The sequence below is a fragment of the Arachis ipaensis genome, chromosome B4 (genome assembly GCF_059453495.1).
Source record: "Arachis ipaensis isolate K30076 ecotype BB chromosome B4, ASM5945349v1, whole genome shotgun sequence".
NCBI classification, from domain to species: Eukaryota; Viridiplantae; Streptophyta; class Magnoliopsida; order Fabales; family Fabaceae; genus Arachis; species Arachis ipaensis.
Window position 1 is genome coordinate 111,866,421 of NC_142439.1, and position 22,446 is coordinate 111,888,866.

Genomic DNA, 22,446 nt, shown 5'->3' on the forward strand with positions numbered 1-22,446 from the left:
TTGAGGTGCACGGACATCCAACTAACCATGTTGTGGACATAGGAAAAAGATTGTGCACCTGCCAATTTCGGATGCTAACGGGTATGTTGATTGTGTAACACAATTGTCTTTATGCATTTTACTCACTTCAACCATAAATATTATAATGTTCATGTCAATATTTGGTACCTGTAGGTATTCCGTGTGTGCACGCTTGTGCTGCCCTCTCTCGTGTGAATAAGCAGCCAGAGGACTTCTGTCACAGATGGCTGACCATGGAATCATACAGGAAAACTTATAACCACCACATTAATCCAATTCCAGGGCAACCAATGTGGGAGCAAGCAGAGTACTGTCACATACCACATGCCCCTAAAATCAAGACAAAACCTAGAAAACTAAAGATGAAGAGGATGATGGATGCAGATGAGAAGAGTGGTTTTGGACCTAAGAAGCCTAAGGTTGATCCAAAACTGTCGGGCAACACTGTAGATGGTGTGCACCTAAAAAGACAACTGGGGACCTTTACATGCAGTTTCTGTGGTGAAAAGGGGCATACGAAGAGAGGCTGCAAAAAGAAGAAAAATGATGAAGAACATCCTGCGCCTGAGCAGCCTATTCAGCAGCACCAAGACGATTCTGGCCAAGTAGATTTGGAAAGCAATCCCCAGGAGATCGACATAACTCAGCCTATTACTTCTGAGCAAGAGGATTCTCAAAAGGTAACTAAAATTTTACATATTCAAGCTTTTATTATTTCCATGCATCAATCATGTTTATAATGCCAAGTTTTTCTCGTATAGGATCCTGGACAGAAAAGACATTCGAAGCTGTCACCAAGAAGACGATCCTCTCTGCCGCCAACCGCACCAACGGTGGACCTTTTGCAGGGTGCATCTTCAGCCACAGCTTCAAAGTTTGCCAACTTGATGCAGTTCATCCCAATGCCAGGATTTAAATCGCCAAAAAAGAAGAACTGAAGACTTTAGATACATCTACTTAGGAGTTTCTTTTTTGTGTTATTAGTCTTCTCCATCGTACAATGACCAGATCGTGAATTGTGATCCAAAGGCCTTTTTGATATGCCTTGGCCTTGCTTTTGATGAAACTACAGAGTGTAGCATAATGGTTTCTAGGCTACCTTTTACCTTCATCTTTTGTTCTTTTTTGACAAACAATAAAATTTATCTTAATATACTATGCTTTTTGGTTTACCATTCAAGCAGCAATTTTTTTATTTTTTTCATAAACAATAGAATTTATCCTAACAACAGTTTCATAGTTAATAGCATTTTTTATTCCATCAAGAAGCAGTTTTTTTGATAAACAATGGAACTTATCTTAACAACAATTTCATATTTAACAACATTTTTCATTCCATCAAGAAGGATTTTTTTACATTTGTCGCTAACAGGGAACCCTAAACCACCAACTAATTCATCATTTACAATACAGGATCACCACCAACACTATCAATACAAACACAGCTAACACTAACATATGGGTAATCAATTTCTGCATCTGGACATCCTCCTCCAACCTTCGAAGTCTCCAATCAAAGTTCATCTTCACTTCATTCCCATATGATTCTGACTTCTCAACCTGTTCCTCATTCACAGAATCTGCCCACACAAAAAGCCCATACCATCTCTTCCCACTTGTCTGTAACCAAGAAAGGATTAAAGTTCAGAGAGGAACAACACAAGAACAGTCAGGGGAGGAGAATCATAACAACACAAGTAATTATTTTAATCCACATTATAGTTGGGGCAGCCATAAAACGGTTTGTTCGGATTCGAATCTGTGCTAGACTATCTGAGGACCGGCCTACAGCCACAGCCGCACCATTCTGGCGGGACCGATCTTCTGCTCTTCGTTTGCGTTCTACTCCGGTTCCAGCTAGATGGGGGAACGAACAGAGCTTCCACCTACAGTGCTACCACCGCCAATAATCGACATGAGTAGCAGCCCCAACTGGAACTGTGTGAGAACAGGAAGAAGTGTATGAAAAAAGAAGAAGAAGAAGAGATGAATAAGACGAAGGGATGAAGTATCTGAGAATTTGGGAATTTAGGGTTACATATAGTACGAGGGACCAATATGAGTACAAATTGCAAATTAGCCAGTTCAGCTAGCCGTTGAGAGCCCTCCAACGTGGTAATCTGCGGCCACGTCAGCGCTCCAGTGATGAGTCATCACCTGAAATATGGCAAAGGATCAGTTTGAGTGCTTGGAGCTCTATCTGGAGGAATACAATAGGAAAGTTGAGATCTTAGAGATTACTATGAGTAATTGCGTGAATCTCAGGGACGACTATGGGTATTTACTCGAACTTGGCGAGTTCTCCCAAACGGCGCGGTTTCATTCATATCAAAAAAAAAAAAAAAAAAAAGAAGAAAAACAATCACTTCAGTTCAGTAGCTGAGCCAAGCCCATTCTCCCCTTCTCCAGAACTCAGAAGCAAGGTCCGAGAACCCTTGCCTCTCTTCGTCCGTCCGTCCGTCCGTCCGTCCGTCGAGCCACTATCGCCGTCCGTCGAACACAGGGGCTTCTCTTCGTCCGTCGAGCAGAACTGCGAGTAGCCCTAGCCCCTCACTGAACCTCGCAACTTCTTCGTGGAGCTTGGCGGCCGTCGTCTTCGTCTGCTCAGCCGCGCTTCCACCTTCGTCCGTCGCGCTCAGGATATTCCGTCCTCGCCTGGTCGCCAGCCTCCAAGTCTCGAACCCCTCTCATTCCCCAATCGTGTGGTCGTCCTCTGGTCTTTGCCTGGTCGCCGTCTTCCGTCGTGCTCAACCGCTCTCCGGCGTCCGTGGAAGGTCAGTGCTCACTGCTAGTGCTGTTTATTCGTTTTTTATGCTCTGTTCAGAAATCAAACCCTCTTCCTGGTTTTTTTATGCTCACTGCTACTGCTAGTATTTTGTGTTTTTATTGAATAATTAATTGATTAGCTCTGGCTGCTCTGCTGTGCTGCTGTTTTGTATGATCCACTTACAAATCCTTTTTATGATCCACTTTGTATTTGGAATGTGAAGCATAGAAAGAATTAATCTAAATTATTTACTCAAAGCATTGAACTGAGTGCAAATTATAATCAGAACATTTTTTATCGGAGAGTTGTGAGAAAACCCTAGTCGATCATCAAATGAAAAACTTTGAGGCTGATTTAGATTCTACTTCTCCAACAAATGTTGGTGTGCAAGCTTGAAGCAACAAAACTTTCGTAGAGAATGCTGGGAAGAAGAAACTAGATTAATTGAAACTAATTAGCACTTTTGTTAAAAACTCATCATATGTATTTTGGATATGTGATTAGTCGTAGGAGCTTTTCCAAATCTTAACTAATTATAAGAAATTTCTTCAGGTTAGTTTATATTTCGTTGGTTGGTTAAATTTGTTTCAAAGATGGAAATATCTTGATTTTAATTATTTTGTGTGCTTAGGCTTTTACTTATGCTTTTGGTTCTATCATCATGGAGAACATTAGTAGGGGATCAAGTAGTACTAGTACTTTATTAGCATATAAGCATCTAATTTGGTTCAGATGGGACAATAATTGCTTAACAAAAAAGTTATTATTATTATTATTAATTTCCATTCTCATCAATAATGAGATTAGAGTTAGATTCAAAATATATTCAAAATATATTCTAATTTCATCTATCATGGTGGAGCTAACATAGTGCTTCATTTCTCCCTTGATCGTCTATTTATTATGTAGGTGTACTATGAAATGAAAAATTAGATTTTTACTTGTCAAAGTAGACTTTGGGTTTTTCACAATTTTTCTATGTTTATTTACTCTTACATGTGCTTTTAGTTTATTAACCTTTGTGCATATGTTGACTATGAATAAGATTGTACTATGGTTTATGTCTCTGCTGCTGATTCTGATGAAAAGGAATGTTACTTGAAAATTTATCCATGAAATCTTATTGAAATTGACAAGAATAAATTTGGTTATGAAGTAAGACAACATTAATAAAATATAATGCAAGGTTAAAGTACCAAACCTAATATGCTTTTAGTTCAAAGATTAAGCCAAGCTGCTGCACAATTAGTTTTGCTTTCAAACAAATGCATGCACATTTATCAAACAAGCAGCGCAAATCTAAAAGTTGAATGGTTTAATTTCTTTTAATTTGATGCCTGAAAGTTGCTGCATCTATATTCGGATACTATGAATTAAATTTTGTAGCACTCTTATTCATTGGAGAGAATGAATTTAAGGAGGATTTGATTTTCTTCTTCTGAATGGAGCTGAAATTATTTCGTTGACTTGTGTAATTAATAATTAATTAAGTTCTACTGCCTTTGCAGCCTGTAACTGAAAACAATGCCAATCTAAAGACATGCTTTTTTCATGTTCTCTTCAAGGTTTGGTTTATCTGATTATTATCTCTTGCCATATCTTCCTCTTCCTATGAGTCATATCTTCCTATTAGTGTGGATGAATAATCAAATGTGTTTTTGTTTTATTTTTTAAATTATTTAAAGTTTGAAATTATAAGATTAAAATTAGTTGAATTTTCAAATTTGATTAATTTAAAGGGGTAGTTTTTGTTTAACATAAAAAAAGATATTTAAGCCTTTTCATAACATTTAAAAAAATATTTTTATTTTTATTAAATTATAAGGGTATTTTAGTAAAAGTATTGATATGATATATATTTTTTGAAAAAAGATTAGATGCTGACGTGGAAAATATAGTCCACGTGTCGTTTTGTTATTTGTCCACGTTCTTAACGTATCGGTACGTATGAATTTATCATTGTACCGAAATAAACACCTTTGATGTATATTGACTTCTGCAATAGAATTAGATGTCACAATGAAAATAATAATAAATATTAATAATAAGATAATGAATAATCGGAAAAACAGGGAGGATATGGTGAGTGCGTGTCTTGTTCCCATTCGAAGTTAATTGTGCAGAGAGATATCGCAAAAGCATGCTTTTGGACAAATCCCCTCCAACACCAAAGCAAAAGAAACTGTGCCTTCTTCCTTGCTTATTATTCTCTTCTCTTCTGACACCAATCCGAAATTGATTCTGAGAGCATCTTGTCTTTTTTATCTGCAAATTAAAGGCACCGATGTGTTTCCCAGGTAAGACATCATTGCTATCTTGTTTTTTGCTCAAATTAAGATTCACTAATGGATCAAGTTAAGTACCTTCTGAAAAAGCATTAGTTAGGTAGAGCTTAGGAGTTAGGTAGTGACTCTGTGGCCCTCTCTCACGATCCCAAGTTAGATCTAAATACAATTCGCATCCATCAAATCAAAATACTACTAGTTTGAAACTACAACTCTTGCTGATTCACTTCAAATGTTTAACCCTTCAGTGGCTTTGTTCTAATCTTAGTAATTTATTCATCACTAGTTGCTACTGAATCACAACCATTTATAATATTTTATTTATTTTCATTTTCCAAATAGGTGGTGTGTCTTGACTTGCGTCATTTCGTTTGTAAATCGTACTCAATCTAGCTTGGGAAAGTGGAAGTCATGAACGCTTATGCTCAACTTCATTAGCCCTTTCTAAGAGATATCAACAGCTAGCAGCAAGGATTATAAAATTTTGATCACAAGCCATACAAATAAAAGATGCCACAGGTTGTAAATCCCAGGCAGGGTATTTTGCATACCTATTCCTTTGCCTGTTTCAGAGAGCACTTGAAGGAGCCAGCTGATTCTAGGATTTCCCATGTGGTTTTCAGCTTGTTTTCAAGGCACCATCGCGGGAAACTTTGTCTTGGTGACACAAAAATTAAGCCTTTAAAATTGATGAGGCGCACATTATGCCCTTGTAGTAGAACAGGAGTTGTTGCAGATGAACATCAAGAAGACTTTCCTGATGAAGATGAGGACCTGTGTCCCGTTGATTGTGTAAGGGAATTCACGACGGATGAAGAGTTCTGCAGGATTCTGGACAAGGCTAAAGGAACAGGATCTTTGGTGGTAGTAGATTTCTACCGCACCTCTTGTGGAAGCTGCAAATATATAGAGCAGGGTTTTGCCAAATTGTGCAAGAAGGCTGGTGATGATGAAGCCCCGGTTATTTTCCTAAAGCATAATGTTAGTATATATAAATCAGTGATTCTTATCTTTTGTTGATTACGGGACTGAGCACTCATGCTATCTAGAAAGTCTTTTATAACGCTATTCCTTGCAGGTAATGGACGAGTATGATGAGCAATCCGAAGTTGCAGAGCGACTAAGAATCAGGGTATCTCTCTTTAGTTTGTTATGACATGTCGTTGTAATTTTTCACAGAATCCTCAAGGAATTCTAAATCAGACAGTTTGGTCCCAATAAATCTTTATTCACTAAAAGTCCTCAAGAATTATTCTCATAAATACAAATTGGTCCCTCCATGATGTTCAATTAGGTAAACTAATATTATTATAAGATAAATTAATTCCTCTTCAAAATGACAAAAGAACCAATATGTCCAACGTAAATAACTCTTGAAGATTTATAAGAATAAAAATTTATTAGAGGTTCTTTGGGTACCAATTTGAGTGTTTATTCTTTTTTTAATATCTCTCGAAATATCCTCGTTTCTCCCCTCTCTTTTTTGGATGATCAATCTTCTCTATGTATGGCAGTAGGTATTTGATAATGTATCATTTGTGCTGAAAACAGCATTTTAAGTCTTCATGTTTTATGATCCTAGGAATTCTAAAATAGTAATTCAATTTATGCAGGCTGTGCCTCTTTTCCAATTCTACAAAGATGGGGTCCTGTTGGAAGCATTCCCAACCAGAGATAAAGAAAAGATTGTCGCAGCCATCCTCAAGTATTCATCTCTTGAGCCCCAAGATATTGTGTGTTAATTTTATGGGAAGGGATCACTCATGCAAAATTAGTTCTACATGACACAAGTTCTTTAAACATAATTTTGTAGACCACAAAATATTTTAGCCATGTGATTATATTTCACTTAATTGGAACACTTGCTTAGTCAGTGATTCTCAATTTCTCATAGACCCTTCAGGGGGTTTCAATAAATATTTTTTTTTCTTGTTAACCTTGTACGTCTCGTTTGTTTATATTTGACCAAAACCTTTCACTGCATATAGATTTAAATAATAGTTCAGGCCTACTGGTCTACAGTGCCTGTGGATGTTATTTAATTACTAGTAATACGATAACTTGTGTGTGTATGTCATTAGGAAGAAATATATATGTCCTATTTACATAAACCAAGAAGGGATATGCGATAGCTTTTTTCCATTCCAGGCCACTTTTTTTCAGGAAAAGAAAAATTCATGTTAAATTCAGGTCATTTTTAAGATTGTACAGAGTGTATTGTAGAATTTATCTACACAAATTACAAATATCACCGGTATTAGAAACAGAAATGATTAATCGTATTCATTCAGCATTGGGCGGCACACAATAAAAAACCTTTCCGATTAAAGCTGAACCTGTAAATTGACCTTAGCCCTATTCGAGGCAAGAAATTGATGTTCAAACCAATTAAATTATGCCCTTTTTCCATATGACCTTTCATGGACCCGCACTTCTGGTCCATATATCAAAGGACAATGCTGAACCAACCATCTTAGAGGCTACCTCCTTGAAGAACATAGATGCAATTTGACCAACAGAAAAGGAACGTTGATTAGTCACCACCCGAAAAATACATAATAATGTTAACATTGATTTTATAATGTTAACATTAACGGAGTTTATTATGATGGAATGAGCTGCATAGTAGATTGTATGAACACAGATGCAGGCATATAAGAGGGTTAGACATGTCAAGTTAACATAAAAGTGAGGATAGAATATTGATTCCAAGAAAGCATAATGACATTTAAAATAAGTTGATCAAGACAGATACAGAATGACAGATGTAACACCCTACCATACTTAATCTTATGCTTAAATTATAAGAGTGAGATAGTAAGGTATTATGACCTCAAAAAAAAAAAAAAAAAAATATATATATATATATATATATATATATATATATATATATAGGAAAAGAGATACTTAACTAGGAGCCTTGAAAAACAGATAAAACAAAATCGCAAAATTTAAAAGCGCAACCCACAGAAAACGTGGTTACTTGCGTGAGAAGAAAACTAAAGTTCAATAACATATATGTACAGATGATACGAGTAGAGGGCCAAGAACACAGCATAACTAGCTCCTGACCCAAAGTAAAACACTTCGCCGCAGAACCTTCAGACGCCTACCGAGGTGCCGCTCGACCTGCATCTGAAAACAACAACACAGTATGGGGTGAGAACCGGAGGTTCTCAGCATGGTAAAGGTGCCACACATATAATATATAAGGTCTTGGGAATGCTAGAGGCAATCCTAGAACTCCAACATACAGTTATAAGTCTTAAACTCTAAGCAGAAGCCATAAAAGGGTGGTCTTCTAAGGGTACCGAAACTTAACTAAAACTTGACCTACACACTAAACCCTTCTATTCTTCCTCCGTTCCTCCATCCCCGGTAAATACAGGGACAAACAAACAGACAAGGCAAACACATGTAAAATACAGATAATACAGATATCAATTATGACAATTAGCATATTATAATCAATTAGGCAATCTCAATTAATGCACAAACAAGTCATACATGCAAATGCATATGATGCATGCCTGTCCTATGGCTGTTGATATCAACTGTCAGTTACGTAGCCATCCCGACATGTTCTCAAGCTCGAAACTACACCATGGGGAGAATTCCTAAGCTGACATGGGGAAGAGAATGCCCCCAAGCTCAATAATATCCATGGGACAAATCCCAAGCTGACATGGGGAGAAGAGACAACACCCCAAGTTGACATGGGGAAAACAATACCCCAAGCTTAATGTTATCCAATCTTTAGCTTACATATGCAACCCCGGCATACTCGCGACACTACTGCACTTTCTTAATAAATACCACGGGAAAATTCCGGCTGACATGGGAGAGACAACGCCCCAAGCTCAAGTCATTCAATCGTTTCTTACAATTTATCATTTTCAATCTTACAGTGATTCATATCTCATCTCATTATTCTCAGTTTTACTTAACCCATTGATCATACATTTTCTTATTCTTGATTAATTATTAACATTATCAATTCTCAATTCCTTACATTACTCTCTTACTTGCCTCATATACTTCATAATGTAGAAAATTAATCATTCAAGTCGTAACGTCATAATTCATTCCTATATACACCTTCTTATACAATTCATCATTTTTAACCTTTACTTCATTCCCAAGTTATCTCTATTTTCTAGCTTTAACTAATTACTAGGTTTAATATCCCTTTATATGACTAAAGGAATTAAAATAGAGGTTTGGAAGTCTGAAATTTGATTTTAAAACACATCAACCAGTTTTGCAAAAAACAGGGGCCACGCGTACGCGTGGTAGTATGAAAAGGTAGCATGCGCGCGCATTCCCTTACCATGCGTACGCGTTGGTGAGAACATCATGTCACGCGTACGTCTGGGTCATGCGTACGCGTGGTCATGCATGTGGACTCACCGCGCGCACGCATGGGCTATTCGCGCATGCGCAGTTTAAAATGCCATGCCACGCGTGCGCGTGGATGTACGTTTTTCCAAAAAAAATAACTGATTGCCCAGAAAGCTGCAAAACCAGAATTTAGCCACCTGCATACCCATTTTTCACACCAAACTTCTGTTGTCCATAACTTTCTCTACAAAATTTATATCGTTCAAAAGTTTGCAAAACCATCTTTTATTTGAAACAAACCGCATTTCCATCCAAAATTTGAGGAGCAAGCTATGGACTTCCAAAGTTCATCAAAAATCACTTTTTACCAAATTACACCAAACCTCATTTTTTACCAAAACCACATTTTTCCTTTCAAATCTCTTTTTCATTCAACTTAACATACCATAACCATCAATCTAACTAGCCTTTAATCATAGCACAACAATCCTATCATTTCCTTAGCTCATTAATATCTCATTACAATCCAACTCTACAAGTTTTAATCACAACTAACATAATATTCTATATGCACCTATTGTCACTACCACAAAATTCTCCAACCATCAACACATCATTAATCATCATACCAATGCCAACAAATTCAAATAAACACCACTCAACCTCAACCACATCATTATGATATCCAACCTACATTATTAATTGCTCAATTATAACCAAACACCAAGAAAACATCACACATTCACCATATTCCTCAACACATACTCAACATCAATTTATCCAACAATATCATAAAGACTAATCATTTAACACCTTTAACCACTTCAACCTATCCTATAGTTCTCTAGCCTAAGTTTTCACAGAGCCTTACATATTAAATGCGTGAAACCTAAACCATACATTGGCCGATCGCTATATTTAATCCAAGACAGCCACACTAGTCACAAGCACAGCCCCTCAAGCTTGAGAAATCAACCAAAATCTTAGCTCCAATCACCACCAAGCTTCCAATGCTCACAATTCAAGCTCCAACATATACACTTATACACCTAATTTCACATATATCACCACACACTCAAAATTCACAATCTAACATGCTAGAACCGAGATTGGCTAGGGTTGATGAACCTTACCTTGTATATGCCTCAATCAAACCAAAGCCCACCAATTTCTCAAGTCAATTTGATCCTATAACATCAATTTAACCAAAATCTTACCACACCAAAAACCCTATCATTTCAGATTTGAAGAAGAGATAATAGGAGCTGAGATTATGATTGTTTCACCTTGAAAGGTATCGGGTTTTGTAGAGCTCATTACTGTGAACGCGTGGCCACAAACGGGGCGGCGATCGGAGCTTCGGATCAAAATTTATCTTGGTTTAAAGATTGAGCTAGGGTTTGAGAATCTCCTTCCTTCTCTCTTTTCATTGTGCAGCGTGGAAGTGATGAAGAAGAAGGATGAGCTGAAACTCATGTTTTAAATATATTGGGCTGGGCCTTGGGCCAATACGGGCTCGGTTCGTCCGGTTCAGCCCGTTCGGCCCAATCTTGGGCCAAATCCTTTAAAATTGGTGTCAAAATTCTCGTTTTAATTAGCTCTATCCTATTTTACTATTAAATTTGCATTTCTAGTTTTCTTTATTAGAATTTAATTTATTGACTAATTATTCACTAATTTAGCGGGGTTTACAACAGAACCATACCTATATGTGAAGTGGTGACTGAAACTTCAAATCTACCAAAAAATAAAGATTGCAAGTCTCTGGAACTGGGCCTTGATTGGATTTCCATATGTTTATCAAATGATCAAACAGTGTACTTGATGAATCTACATTTCATGATATTTATTTGTTCTATTTGGGTGGATTTCATCAACTTTTCTTGCACTTATCCATTAAAATAGCATAGTTTCATGATTTCTTCCTAAATTGTACTTGAAGGTAAAAACATGCTTTTTAGGCCTTTTAATTGCTAAATTTTATTCGCTTTAATCCTATTTGGTGCCTTGATGTATTTATTAAGTGATTTCAGATTTTCAAGGCAAGTATGGGTTGAAGAAGTGAGAAAAAGAGCTTGCAAAAGAGAAGAAACCATGAAGAAATGGAGTTTGGAAGATTCAGCAGCCGTGGCGTACGCATAGTGATGCGTGCGTACCGTCAGGTGTGAGCTCATGGCGACTCATACGTGTGACTCACGCGTACGCGTGAGGATGAATTTCGCCAGGTGGTCACGCGTACACGTGACCCTTGTCACGTGAGCTCATTAATTGCAAATCGTTGGTGGCGAATTCTTGGCCTCCAAAATCCAGTCCAACTCATTTTTGAAGCTATTTCAAGCCAAAGTGAGGAGGAATGAAGGGGAGAGCAATTAGGGTAGATTAGAAACATGCTTTAGGTCATATTCTAGAGAGAGAAGCTCTCCCTTCTCTCTAGAATTAGGGTAGATCAGGTTAGATCTCTCTGAGATTTAGGTTTAATTCTTGTTTTCATTCAGTTTTCTTTGCCATTTATTGTTATTGCACCTTGTTCTTTACTCCTATTTGTTATTTCCCTTCTTTTGTTCTTTTATTTTATGGTACTTTGTTACTTTTAATTTTAATTAATGCAATTCATGTTTTATGTTTCTTATTGTTTAATTTAGTTGTTATTATTGTTTTCTTGCAATTGGTAGTTGTAGATTTTATTATCTCTTGTTATTTTACCATGCTTCTCTTTTAGGCCTTCCAAGTGTTTGATAAAATGCTTGGTTGGATTTTCGCCTAGTTTTTCACACTCTTGGTTGGGAAATTGGGTAATCAGGTGAACTTGAGTTGTGGATGTCCATTCTACATTGTGTTAGGATTGTTAGTTAATTTGGTTTCCACTAACTCTAAGCCTTCCATTAATAGAGTTGGCTAGGACTTGTGGATTGAGATCAATTATGCTCACTTGACCTATCCTACTATCGTAGGTGGGAGACACCCTACCATGGTAACATTGTTCTAACTCTTCTCTATTTGTTTATAGTTCTTTGACTTAATTGCTTTTTGTTATGTTGATTCACTTAGGATTAGTTTAATCTTTGAGTTACATAGGTTAATTTGCTTATGGGTCATGAATGTTTGAATGTTTGTATGTTTGGGGTTGAAATTTTGATTGAGCTAAGGTTGAGTACCTTAGAAATTAAGAAATTTTTTTGGAAAAATAGGGGATCGTGCGTGCGCACAAAGCCTCTATTTTCTGCATCCTGTGCGTGCAAACCAAGTTGTGCGCGCGCACACTCATGTTTATGCCCTCTGTTCGCAACGCCCGCACGGCTTGTGCGTGGGCGCTCCCCTGGTTCTTTTGCGCCTTGTGCGTGTGCACCTGCTTGTGCGTATGTACGCATCACTCTTTCGCACACTCTGTGCGAACGCACAGGCTTGTGCGTCCGCACACCAGCTTGCAGCCATTCTGTTGGGAGCGCTAGCACAGCCTGTGCGCATCAACCCCTGCAACTTTTCGCCCTTGTGCGTGCGCACGGACTTGTGTGCGCACGCACACATAACCCTTCCCCAATTAATTGCAAAAAAAAAAAAAAAAGAAAAAAGAGCTACCTGTGCGCGCGCACAACCTTCAACACACCCATCCTGTTCGTGACGCTCGAACCCAGTGTGCATGGGAACAACCCTTTAATTTCCCTTGTGTGCGCACACACACACCCTTGTCCGCGCGCACAGACCTTGATACCTCTTTTGTTCGCAGCGCTCACACGCTACTGTGTGTTCGCACACCCTTCCATTTCCCTAGTGTGCATGGGCACAAAGCCTTGTGCGTACGCACAAGGCACCTTTCGAACGTTAATTTGAAAGGGGATACCATCGTGCCCCATCAGATAACCCCCCAAAACCCCTTTCTTCTTCTTCCTCCTTTTAGCCCAACCTAAACACACCTCCCAATTACCCCCCGTCCGACGACAACACCACCGGCGACCACCGTCGCCTACCTTCCCTCTCTTCTTTCTTCTCTTTCTTCCCCCTTCCACCATTTCTTCTTTCGCTGCGCGCGACAACTCTACTTTCTGCACGCCAGCCCTAGTCCGTGCTCGTCAAGTTTTCGGCGAGCAACCACCAGCGGTGGCGAAGTTCTGTGCCACCGCAACATCACCACCACCCTTAAGCTTACCCCATTCTTCTTCTTTCTTCATCAACGCAGGTTCTCTTCCTCAGTTCCCTGTCGTTCTTTTCTTTATTTTCACTGCTTTTTAATTTTGATTTTAGAAATTTTAGTTAGGCTTAGTGACAGAGGAAAAATATCAGTAAAGATTTTCATAAAAAAATATCGCGTTGCAAGTATAGTTCCAAACCGACAATTAAACCTCAATCAATATTTAAATTGTTTGTCACTTAAGCAAACCCAATAAAATTAACCGAAGTATTAAACTTCGGATCGTCTCTCAAGGAATTGCAGGGAAGTGTATTTATTATTGGTTATGAAAAAATATATTTGGGTTTTTGAAATAAGGGATAAGAAAATATAAATTGCGAGAAAAATAAACTAATAACTAAGAATGCTCTTAGCAAGGATTAAGAATTAGAAGTCCTATCCTCATTATCATCGTCAATTGTGATGGTAAATGTGAATTGCCTTCACTTAGTTAACCTCTAACCAATGGAGGAAGGTCAAGTGCATACAATCAACTTGAGTTCACAAGTCCTAGTCACTCGTAGTGAGAGACTAGCTTTGGTGAAGTTCAAGCTAACCGGCAATCTTCAATCACCAATCAACAAAAGAGTTTTGATAACTCAAGAGTCTCTAATTGATCAATCCAAGTTAAGAATATAAAAATCTAATTCAAAATCCATCCAAACATTTTATCAAACACTTGGAAGACATAAAATAAAAGCATAGAAAATTAATAAGAGATAATAAAATCTAAACAGCCAATTGCAAGAATCAATGACTATCAATTAAAGAGAGCAACAATAAACATAGAAAACATAAATTGCATTAAAAGATATCAAACGTAACAAGAGCTCATAAACATAAAAATGGTGAAAAAGGGAAATTAACAAGAGAAGAAGATGAACTAAAGTGCTTAAACAAATAAAAGTAAGAGAAAACTAAATTAAAGGAAGATTGAACCTGAACCTAAGGAGAAATTGAAAGAAAAAACCCTAAAACCTAGAGAGAGGAGAGAGCCTCTATCTAGAAACCTACATCTAAATCTAAAATTGTGTGAATGAAAGTTAGTTCCCTTTCCAGCTCCACTCTGTAACATCTAATCTGTATTTTCGGGCCAGAAACTGGGTCAAAAGCAGCCCAGAAATTACCCCCAGCATTTTTTATAAATTGCAACACGTGACGCTCTGTCACGCGTACGCGTCGTCCACGCGTACGTGTCGTCCACGTGTACGCATTGCTGAACAAATTCCTGGTCACGCATACGCGTCATCCACGCGTGCGTGTAGCTTGTCTCCTGCACCAGTCACGTGTACGCGTCATCTACGCGTGCGCGTTGCTACCAGATTCTGAAATACTTAATTTCTTGTGTTCCTTCCACTTTTGCATGCTTCTTTTCCATCCTCTAAGCCATTCCTGTCCTATAAACCCTGAAAACACTTAACAAATATATCACGGCATCGAATGGTAATAAGAGAGGATTAAAATTAGCAAATTTAAGGCCAAAGAAGTATGTTTTCAATCATAGCACAAAATGAGGAAGGAAAATATAAAACATGCAAATTATATGCATAAGTATGAGAATAATGGATAAAACTCACTCAATTCAATGCAAAATAAACCATAAAATAGTGGTTTATCACTTAGGTTAGTTAAACTTGTGTATCTGGACTGAAATTATTGTTTGCTGTTTGAAACTAATGCACACTACATGTTCAGTGAAATGCCTGAATGGAGTTTTTGTTTTGATTCTCAAGTCTGATAAGCATGAGCTTTAAATTTTGTTTTCATTAGACATTTGGATTTGTACTTGTGCAATTTTATATAATTTATGATGATGTTTAACATGAGATTCTCTTCTGCACTTGATAGATATTCTTGCTTAACACCAAATTGAACTGAAATTTTAGATTTAATTCCTTGTTTGGTGTTATATGTTAAGTGCATACAGAGTTAGCAAGTGAATTGATGATATTGCCTATCCATGTAGTTGTTGAACATAAATGATCATATACGCAATCACTTGTGTCTTGAAATTTTTGAGCAATTCAATTTGATTTTAATCAAGTAATTGCTTTTTAAACAAGGATTATGGTTATATGATTATTTCCTACTTCTTGACATGGATAAGCAAGCTCCTTTAGTGTTGAATTGGTTGTTGCCTTTGAGCTAATTTTTATGAAATATTACACTTTCAAGGCACAATTAGGCAACAATCAACTTTTGATTCAATTCACTCTCCCTATTTCTACCTATTCCAAGGGTTACCTGAAACTGTAGGTCGATCTCGGACGAGATCTTCTGTACTGGTCGGAGATGACGTGTCCGGCTGGTGGGTGGCGGCCGGAGCTGTCGTGTCCGACTTGTGGGACTGGCTGCACTGCTGATCCTTCGTCACCAGAGGGTGGGAGGTACTTGCAAGAGACTCTGATGCTTAAGTTAGCATGGGTATTAAACAGGTTTTTTGTAGAATCAGAGTATGAGTTATACCTGGGTGCCCCAGTGTATTTATAGTAGTTGTAGAGTGACCTTTTTAGATAAGATAAGTTAGTTATCTTATCTTATCTTATCTTTTTGAGTTGAGGTCAGCTTATCTTCAAGGGAACCGCCCTTATCTCTATAGGCTTGGGCTGCCTTTGGATTCGGGTCGTGTTCCTCTATTTGGACCCTTTACTGGGCTTTCCTGTCGATTTGTCCGAGCTCTTTGAGAAGAGGTCGGATAGTCGGACCTGAAGAGGTTGGTCGCTTTGTTGCTAATCATCCCGGGTCGGACATTGTGACCCAGGGTATGAACAGTGCCCCTGCTCGAGCTCGGTCTTTCTTCTGGGAGGTCGAGTCTTTGACTTCGAACTTTTTCTAGTGAAGCCGAACTCGAGCATTTTGTCGACTTCTTCTTTGTAGATTTCCTCATTTTTTGAATGCGGAACGTTTTCTTCTAAAAGCGCGCGCTTTTGTATTAGCGCTTTGTTCTTGGGAACGTGCGAGGGTTTAATACCTTCATTAATTGGTATTAATTGCCCCGTTTCTCTTGGCTTTATTTTGAATTTTTGCTTATCAGAAACGATTTCTCTTCCTCGTAACCTCTCCTTACTTTTCTTTCTTTCTGTTTTTCGCCTAGACTTCATAGTTTCTCCGAAGCGACGCCTGCTTGCTACTGCTTTCTGTAGAAGAGGGGTGATTCTGGATTTCACCTTCCGTTTCCTACTTTTGGCGAGTTTTTTCGTTTGAGGGGTGGCTCTTTCGCCTACCGCTTCTGCTCTTCAGCTTTCTTTTGAGGTTTTCTCCTGTTTTCCCAGGTTTGATTTTTCTCCCTCTCTCTTTTCCGTGTCACTTTTTCATGTTTGATTTTGAGAAAGTTTGGATCTTTCTGCTTTTGCTGTGCCTGATTGCTGTTGTAATGTGTGTTCTAGGAGTTTCTTCGCCCTTTTGCATGAACCTTTTCATCTTTCCTGTTGCTTGATGCTCTTAGGGCTTTTGCATGTTATCACCGTTTCTGTTTGTGCTTTTGATGATGATTTTGTTTGATTCTAAAAAAAGGTTGTGCCTTTGACGATTTCCGCTTGGCGTGTTTGATGTTGTTGATGCTTTTTGCTGATAGACTGTAAAAAGATAGTGGCTTTGATGACTTTATGTGTTTTGTCTTTCTCCTATGAAAATGTTTGCTGTTTGAAATCTTCTTTTCTTGTTTGAGAGATGCCGGGACGTAAGCTGTAGATTTTTCCTGAAACCTTGCTTTGTTACTGCCTCCAAAGGATGCCTCAGGACTTTGGTTTGAGTCTTGGAGTTTTTCTTTTCTGTTTGTTCTTCTGTATCATATTAGTTGAGTTGTTTTGCCCCTCGTCTGAGATGTTTTTTAGTAATCCAATCTTCTTTTCTTATTGTAGGATTAGTTGGCCTCATGTCTTCTCGCAATAACATTATAGAGATGTCTTCTAAAGTTCCCGAGGGGATGTTCGATTGGCTAGACTCCCTTGTCTTAATGTGTGTCTCTGTTGTTGATGCTGAGTTTTGTGTAGAGCTGAGGAAACGTCATAGAGTTTGTGGTGGTGGTGCCCGAGAGAGAGATTATGAGCTTGTGGCGCCTGACTCTGACGAGACGGTTTATTTTCCTACTTCTGTCGAGGGGGAGCGTCCCTTTCTTCTATGCCTATGAATATTTCTTCAGCCAGTTGGACATTACTTTTCCTTTTATTGCTTTCGAGACCGACTTGTTGTGGTCGTGTAACATTGCCCCATCCCAGCTTCATCCGAATTCCTGGGGTTTTATCAAGATTTTTCAGCTGCTTTGCCAAGAGTTAGGCATAACACCTTCTCAGACTCTTTTCCTCTATCTTTTTGTTTCTGCCAAGCCTGGAGGTTCTTCCAAAAAGAAAACTTCCTGGGTTTCTTTCAGGTCGGCCCAGGGGCATAAAGTTTTTTCCATGTACGATGAGTCTTTAAGGATTTTAAGAATTATTTCTTTAGAGCCCGCGCTGTGGAGGGGGCCCGCCCCTTTTTCTTGATGAAAATGATGAGCCTGCTTTTCCTCTAGAATGGCAAAGGAATGTAAGAGTGTCTCGCTATACGTGGGAGATGCTTGACGAGGTTGAGCGGGCTTTTGTAATTGTTCTTGAAGATTTATGGGGGGAACCACCCCATCTTGATAGAAAAAAGTTTTTGAGTGACCCGTCTTTGGTTCGAACTGCTTTGGGTACTGTTCGACTTGTTTCTATACTTGCTTCTTAGTTTTGCTTCTTCTAGATTGTAACTCATCACTACGGTTGATTCTGTATTTTCAGAGATGTCAAAAAATAACGATTCCATGAAGGCATTCAAGAAGGAAAGGAAGGCTGCAGCTGCTCAAAATATCTCGGCTAAGGTGGCAGGAGAGGGATCTTCTCACGTTTCGGTGAAGCCGCCCGTGCCGAGTTCTCCTGGGCTAAGGAAAGTGATCCCCACTCCTCGAGTTCGTCTGGCTGACCCTCCACAGACTTCTGCCGCTATTTTTGGTGCTCCTCCCAACAAAAAACAAAAAAAAATTGAGTCTTTCAACCTTGACGCTCCTGACTTTGATGCGGTGGAGTTTGTTGACCAACAGATCGGTCCGTATGGTGCCCTCCCCATGGATGATGTTTCGCTCCTCCGCCACTTAGATTTTATAACTCGGAGTAGCATCAAGATGGCATACATGGGAGCTGCCCTATATCGGACTGCTCAAAATCTTCCTCTCCATGCCACCAAAGCTTTTATGGAGGAGGCAAAACAGGAGTTCGACCGGATGAAGGGCTTGAAGGAGGAGCTTGAGGTGAAGGTGGCCAAACTGGAGAAGGATCTGAAGAATGAGAAGGCGAGTTCCCTTGCTCTGGCGGCTTCTGTGCGGTTGGCCGAGGACACGACATTAAGGCATAAAGACAGCTACGTCACATCCTATCGGGAGGGAATGCATTTGAAGGAGGAGTTGGAGAACGCCCGAGCTAATTACTCCGAGCTCCAGGGTCATCTTGTTGGCAGTGTGAATGCTACTTACGAGAACCTGAAGGAGCAGGTTCGAATTATTGCTCCCGAGGCCGACTTTACTCTTTTTAGCCTGGACGATGTTGTGAAGGATGGTAAGATTGTCCCTGATGACCAGGATGATGACGATGTCGAACCTCCCCCTGTGCCTTCTGCCAAAGTGTCAACTTCCACAGTTCCTCTAGTTGAGGTCGGTTATTCCGCTTCTAATCCGGACTGTCAGATCTTGAATCGGGATGATGGTACCGTGGATGCTGTGCCTATTCAGACTCGCCCTCCTTCTCCCCGTACTGATGCTACCGAGAAGGCTCCCGATCTTAGGTGATTTTTCTTGGATATTTGTGTAGATAGCCCGGCTTGTGGGCTTTAAAACTCTTTATTTTGTAGTTTGAATATTTTGCTGACTGTTGATACTCCTTCTGGTTGCTTGTTTAGCAACTTTTTATTTTGAAAAAACAACAAGTAGCTTTCAAGCTTTTGGGCCTGACCCTGAAGCTTGTTATAATATTGTATTTTATATCATGCTTGTTTGCACTTGTCTTGGTGCCTTTCTGGGTTTTGAGAATGCTGGAGTCTTGCTGCTCGGCCTCTTTGGATTGCTTTGTACTTATTGCTTGTAGCTTGGATCCTTTGAGGTCGTGGATGTGTGGATCCAACTTGTATTTCAGTTTTCTCGCTTTTACTTGTATTTATTTCTAGCAATCCATAACCAATTTCGTTACGTTGGTCCTTTTTCCAGTTATTTTTGTAGTCCTCTTTTTTGGACCTTTGTTAGGTATCTTTCAGGGACTACTTTTATAACTTGTTTGTGGGAGACCGACTTCTTTGCGTCGTCCTTTTCCAAGTTATTTTTGTAATCCTCTTTCTTGGACCCTTGTCAGGTCTCTTTCAGGGATTACTTTTATAACTTGTTTGTTGTAGGAGACCGACTTTGTCATGTCGATCTCTTCTAAGTTATTTTGTTATCCTCTTTCTTGGACCTTTGTCAGGTCTCTTTCAGGGATTACTTTTATAACTTGTTTGTTGTAGGAGACCGACTTCGTCATGTCGATCTCTTCTAAGTAATTTTGTAATCCTCTTTCTTGGACCTTTGTCAGGTCTCTTTCAGGGATTACTTTTATAACTTGTTTGTTGTAGGAGACCAACTTCATCATGTCGATCTCTTCTAAGTTATTTTGTAATCCTCTTTCTTGGACCTTTGTTAGGTCTCTTTCAGGGATTACTTTTATAACTTGTTTGTTGTAGGAGACTGACTTCGTCATGTCGATCTCTTCTAAGTTATTTTGTAATCCTCTTTCTTGGACCTTTGTCAGGTCTCTTTCAGGGATTACTTTTATAACTTTATGTTTTGGGCCGACTTTGTCATGTCGGGCCCTTCGAAGTTAAAGTAATCCTCTTTAATAGGGTTGGCCAGACCTCTTTCCAGGGTTTACTTATAACTTGGGTTGACTTGGTCCGACTTCTTAACGTCGGCCAGTCTTTAAGTTATTATTTAGCAATCCATAAGACCTCGTCAGGTTCTTTTTCCGGATCACTTTCGATAACTTCTTGCATTATTCTGTGTTAGTCTTTGCCGATTTGTAGAAGGTGGTTTCTATCTTTGTTTGGTCAACCTTTAGATGAATCGCGTTTTCATCTCTATTGGTCTTTATCGTGATCGTGTAGTGAATCTGTTTTTCACTTTCTGCCGATCTGTTGCTTTATAATTGGACGATGAATGCTTCAGATTAATGCGTCTTGAGAATTTGTAGAATATCTAAAATATATTTTATTCAAAAGAAAGTGCAAATATATACATGCGGGAGTTTTTCATCCCTTTAAGTCGGATAATTTCTGAATCTCAACTTGGTGCCTCATTAAAAAACCTTTTCAGGGAAAAGAGTGCATCCTATGATGAGATCTTTTACCTTCTCTAGCTATAGTACCTTCTTAGGTTGCAGGCGTGCCATAATCTGGGAAGCTCTCGTCCATCGAGTTCGGACAGTCTGTAGTAGCCCTTCCCAAGTACTTCTATGACTCGGTAGGGTCCTTTCCAGTTTGCTGCCAGCTTTCCTTCTCCGGGTCGAGTTGTTCCAATATCATTTCGGATTAGGATGAGATCATTCTCAGCAAAACCTCTTGGCACTACCTTTCGATTATATCTGGAAGCCATTCGACGTTTTAGTGCTTCTTCCCTGATCCGAGCTCTTTCTTGGATTTCAGGAAGTAGGTCGAGCTCTTCCCTTTGAAGTTGGGAGTTGACTTTCTTATTGTAATGAACGACTCTAGACGACCCTTCTTCGATCTCTACTGGGATCATTGCTTTCGTTCCGTATGCTAATCGGAAGGGTGATTCCTTTGTGGTGGAATGTGGCGTCGTTCCATATGCCCATAGGACTTGTGGAAGCTCTTCAGCCCAAGCTCCCTTTGCGTCTTGTAATCTCCATTTTAACCCAGCCAATATGACTTTGTTCGCAGCTTCGGCCTGCATTTGTGAATTGAGTGCCATTGTCTATGGTGATGGAGTATGGAACCCCGAACCTTGTGACAATGTTCCTATATAGGAATTTCCGGCTTCTTTGAGCAGTGGTGTTGGCTAGGGGCTCTGCCTCGATCCACTTTGTGAAATAGTCTACCCCTACTATGAGAAATTTAACTTGTCCTGATCCCTGGGGGAAAGGTCCGAGAAGATCGAGTCCCCATTTTGAAAATGGCCAAGGTGAGGTTACGTTGATGAGCTCTTCTGGCAGGGCGATGTGAAAGTTGGCATGTTTCTGGCATGGTGGGCATGTCCTTACAAACTCTGTAGCTTCCTTTTATAGAATTGGCAAATAAAATCCTGCCCGGAGTACTTTTTTAGTGAGAGCTTGTGCTCCGAGATGATTACCACAAATGCCACTGTGTACTTCCTCTAAAACTTCCCTTGTGTTGGAGGTCGGCACACATTTTAATAGTGGTATTGAAATCCCTCTTTTATATAGGGTGTTGTTTATGATAGTGTAGTACCGAGCCTCTCGTTTTAACCTCTTTGCCTCATTTTCATCTGTGGAGAGTGTTTCTGTTTTGAGGTAATTAATTATGGGGGTCATCCATCCTTGATCCTGACTTGTTATGGCTAGGACTTTTTCCTCTTCCGAGATTGACGGGTTCTGTAGCATTTCCTGGATGAGGCTTCTATTGTTGCCCCCTGGTTTGGTGCTGGCTAGTTTTGAGAGTGCATCAGCTCGGGCATTTTGTTCGCGGGGTATGTGGCAGATCTTATATTCCCCGAGTTGTCTGAGCTGTTCTTTGGTTTTATCCAAATACTTTTTCATGGTGGGATCTTTGGCTTGGTAGCTCCCTGTTATTTGTGAGGTGACTACTTGTGAATCGCTGAAGATGTTGAGTTTTTGAGCTCCAACCTCCTTAGCCAGCTTCAA

General features: G+C 39.3%; 2 protein-coding genes and 1 pseudogene across 4 annotated transcripts; 2 read left to right on the forward strand and 1 right to left on the reverse strand.

Moving 5' to 3' along the window:
- Nucleotides 1–71: 71 nt before the first annotated feature.
- On the forward strand, nt 72–959 carry LOC148568793 (uncharacterized). Its single transcript, XM_088484785.1, has 3 exons — nt 72–81; nt 175–701; nt 783–959. The coding sequence occupies exons 1-3, from the start codon at nt 72–74 to the stop codon at nt 957–959; spliced, it is 714 nt and encodes a 237-aa protein (XP_088340911.1).
- A 1,368-nt stretch (nt 960–2,327) lies between these two features.
- LOC107639550 (thioredoxin-like 4, chloroplastic) lies at nt 2,328–7,009 on the forward strand. 3 transcript variants are annotated; one of them, XM_021121407.2, is made up of 6 exons: nt 2,328–2,795; nt 4,297–4,353; nt 4,861–5,085; nt 5,416–6,054; nt 6,152–6,205; nt 6,687–7,009. In XM_021121407.2, exons 4-6 carry the CDS (start codon nt 5,584–5,586, stop codon nt 6,813–6,815), a joined length of 654 nt encoding a protein of 217 aa, XP_020977066.1. In that variant the 5' UTR covers nt 2,328–2,795; nt 4,297–4,353; nt 4,861–5,085; nt 5,416–5,583; the 3' UTR covers nt 6,816–7,009. The 3 variants fall into 3 exon arrangements, with proteins under 3 accessions (XP_020977066.1, XP_020977068.1, XP_088342036.1); XM_088485910.1 differs by having other exon boundaries at nt 2,429–2,795; nt 4,912–5,085; XM_021121409.2 differs by lacking the exons at nt 4,297–4,353; nt 4,861–5,085.
- Nucleotides 7,010–7,466: 457 nt separating this feature from the next.
- The window catches only part of LOC107636764 (uncharacterized), a 43,872-nt pseudogene continuing 28,892 nt past the window's right edge, over nt 7,467–22,446 (reverse strand).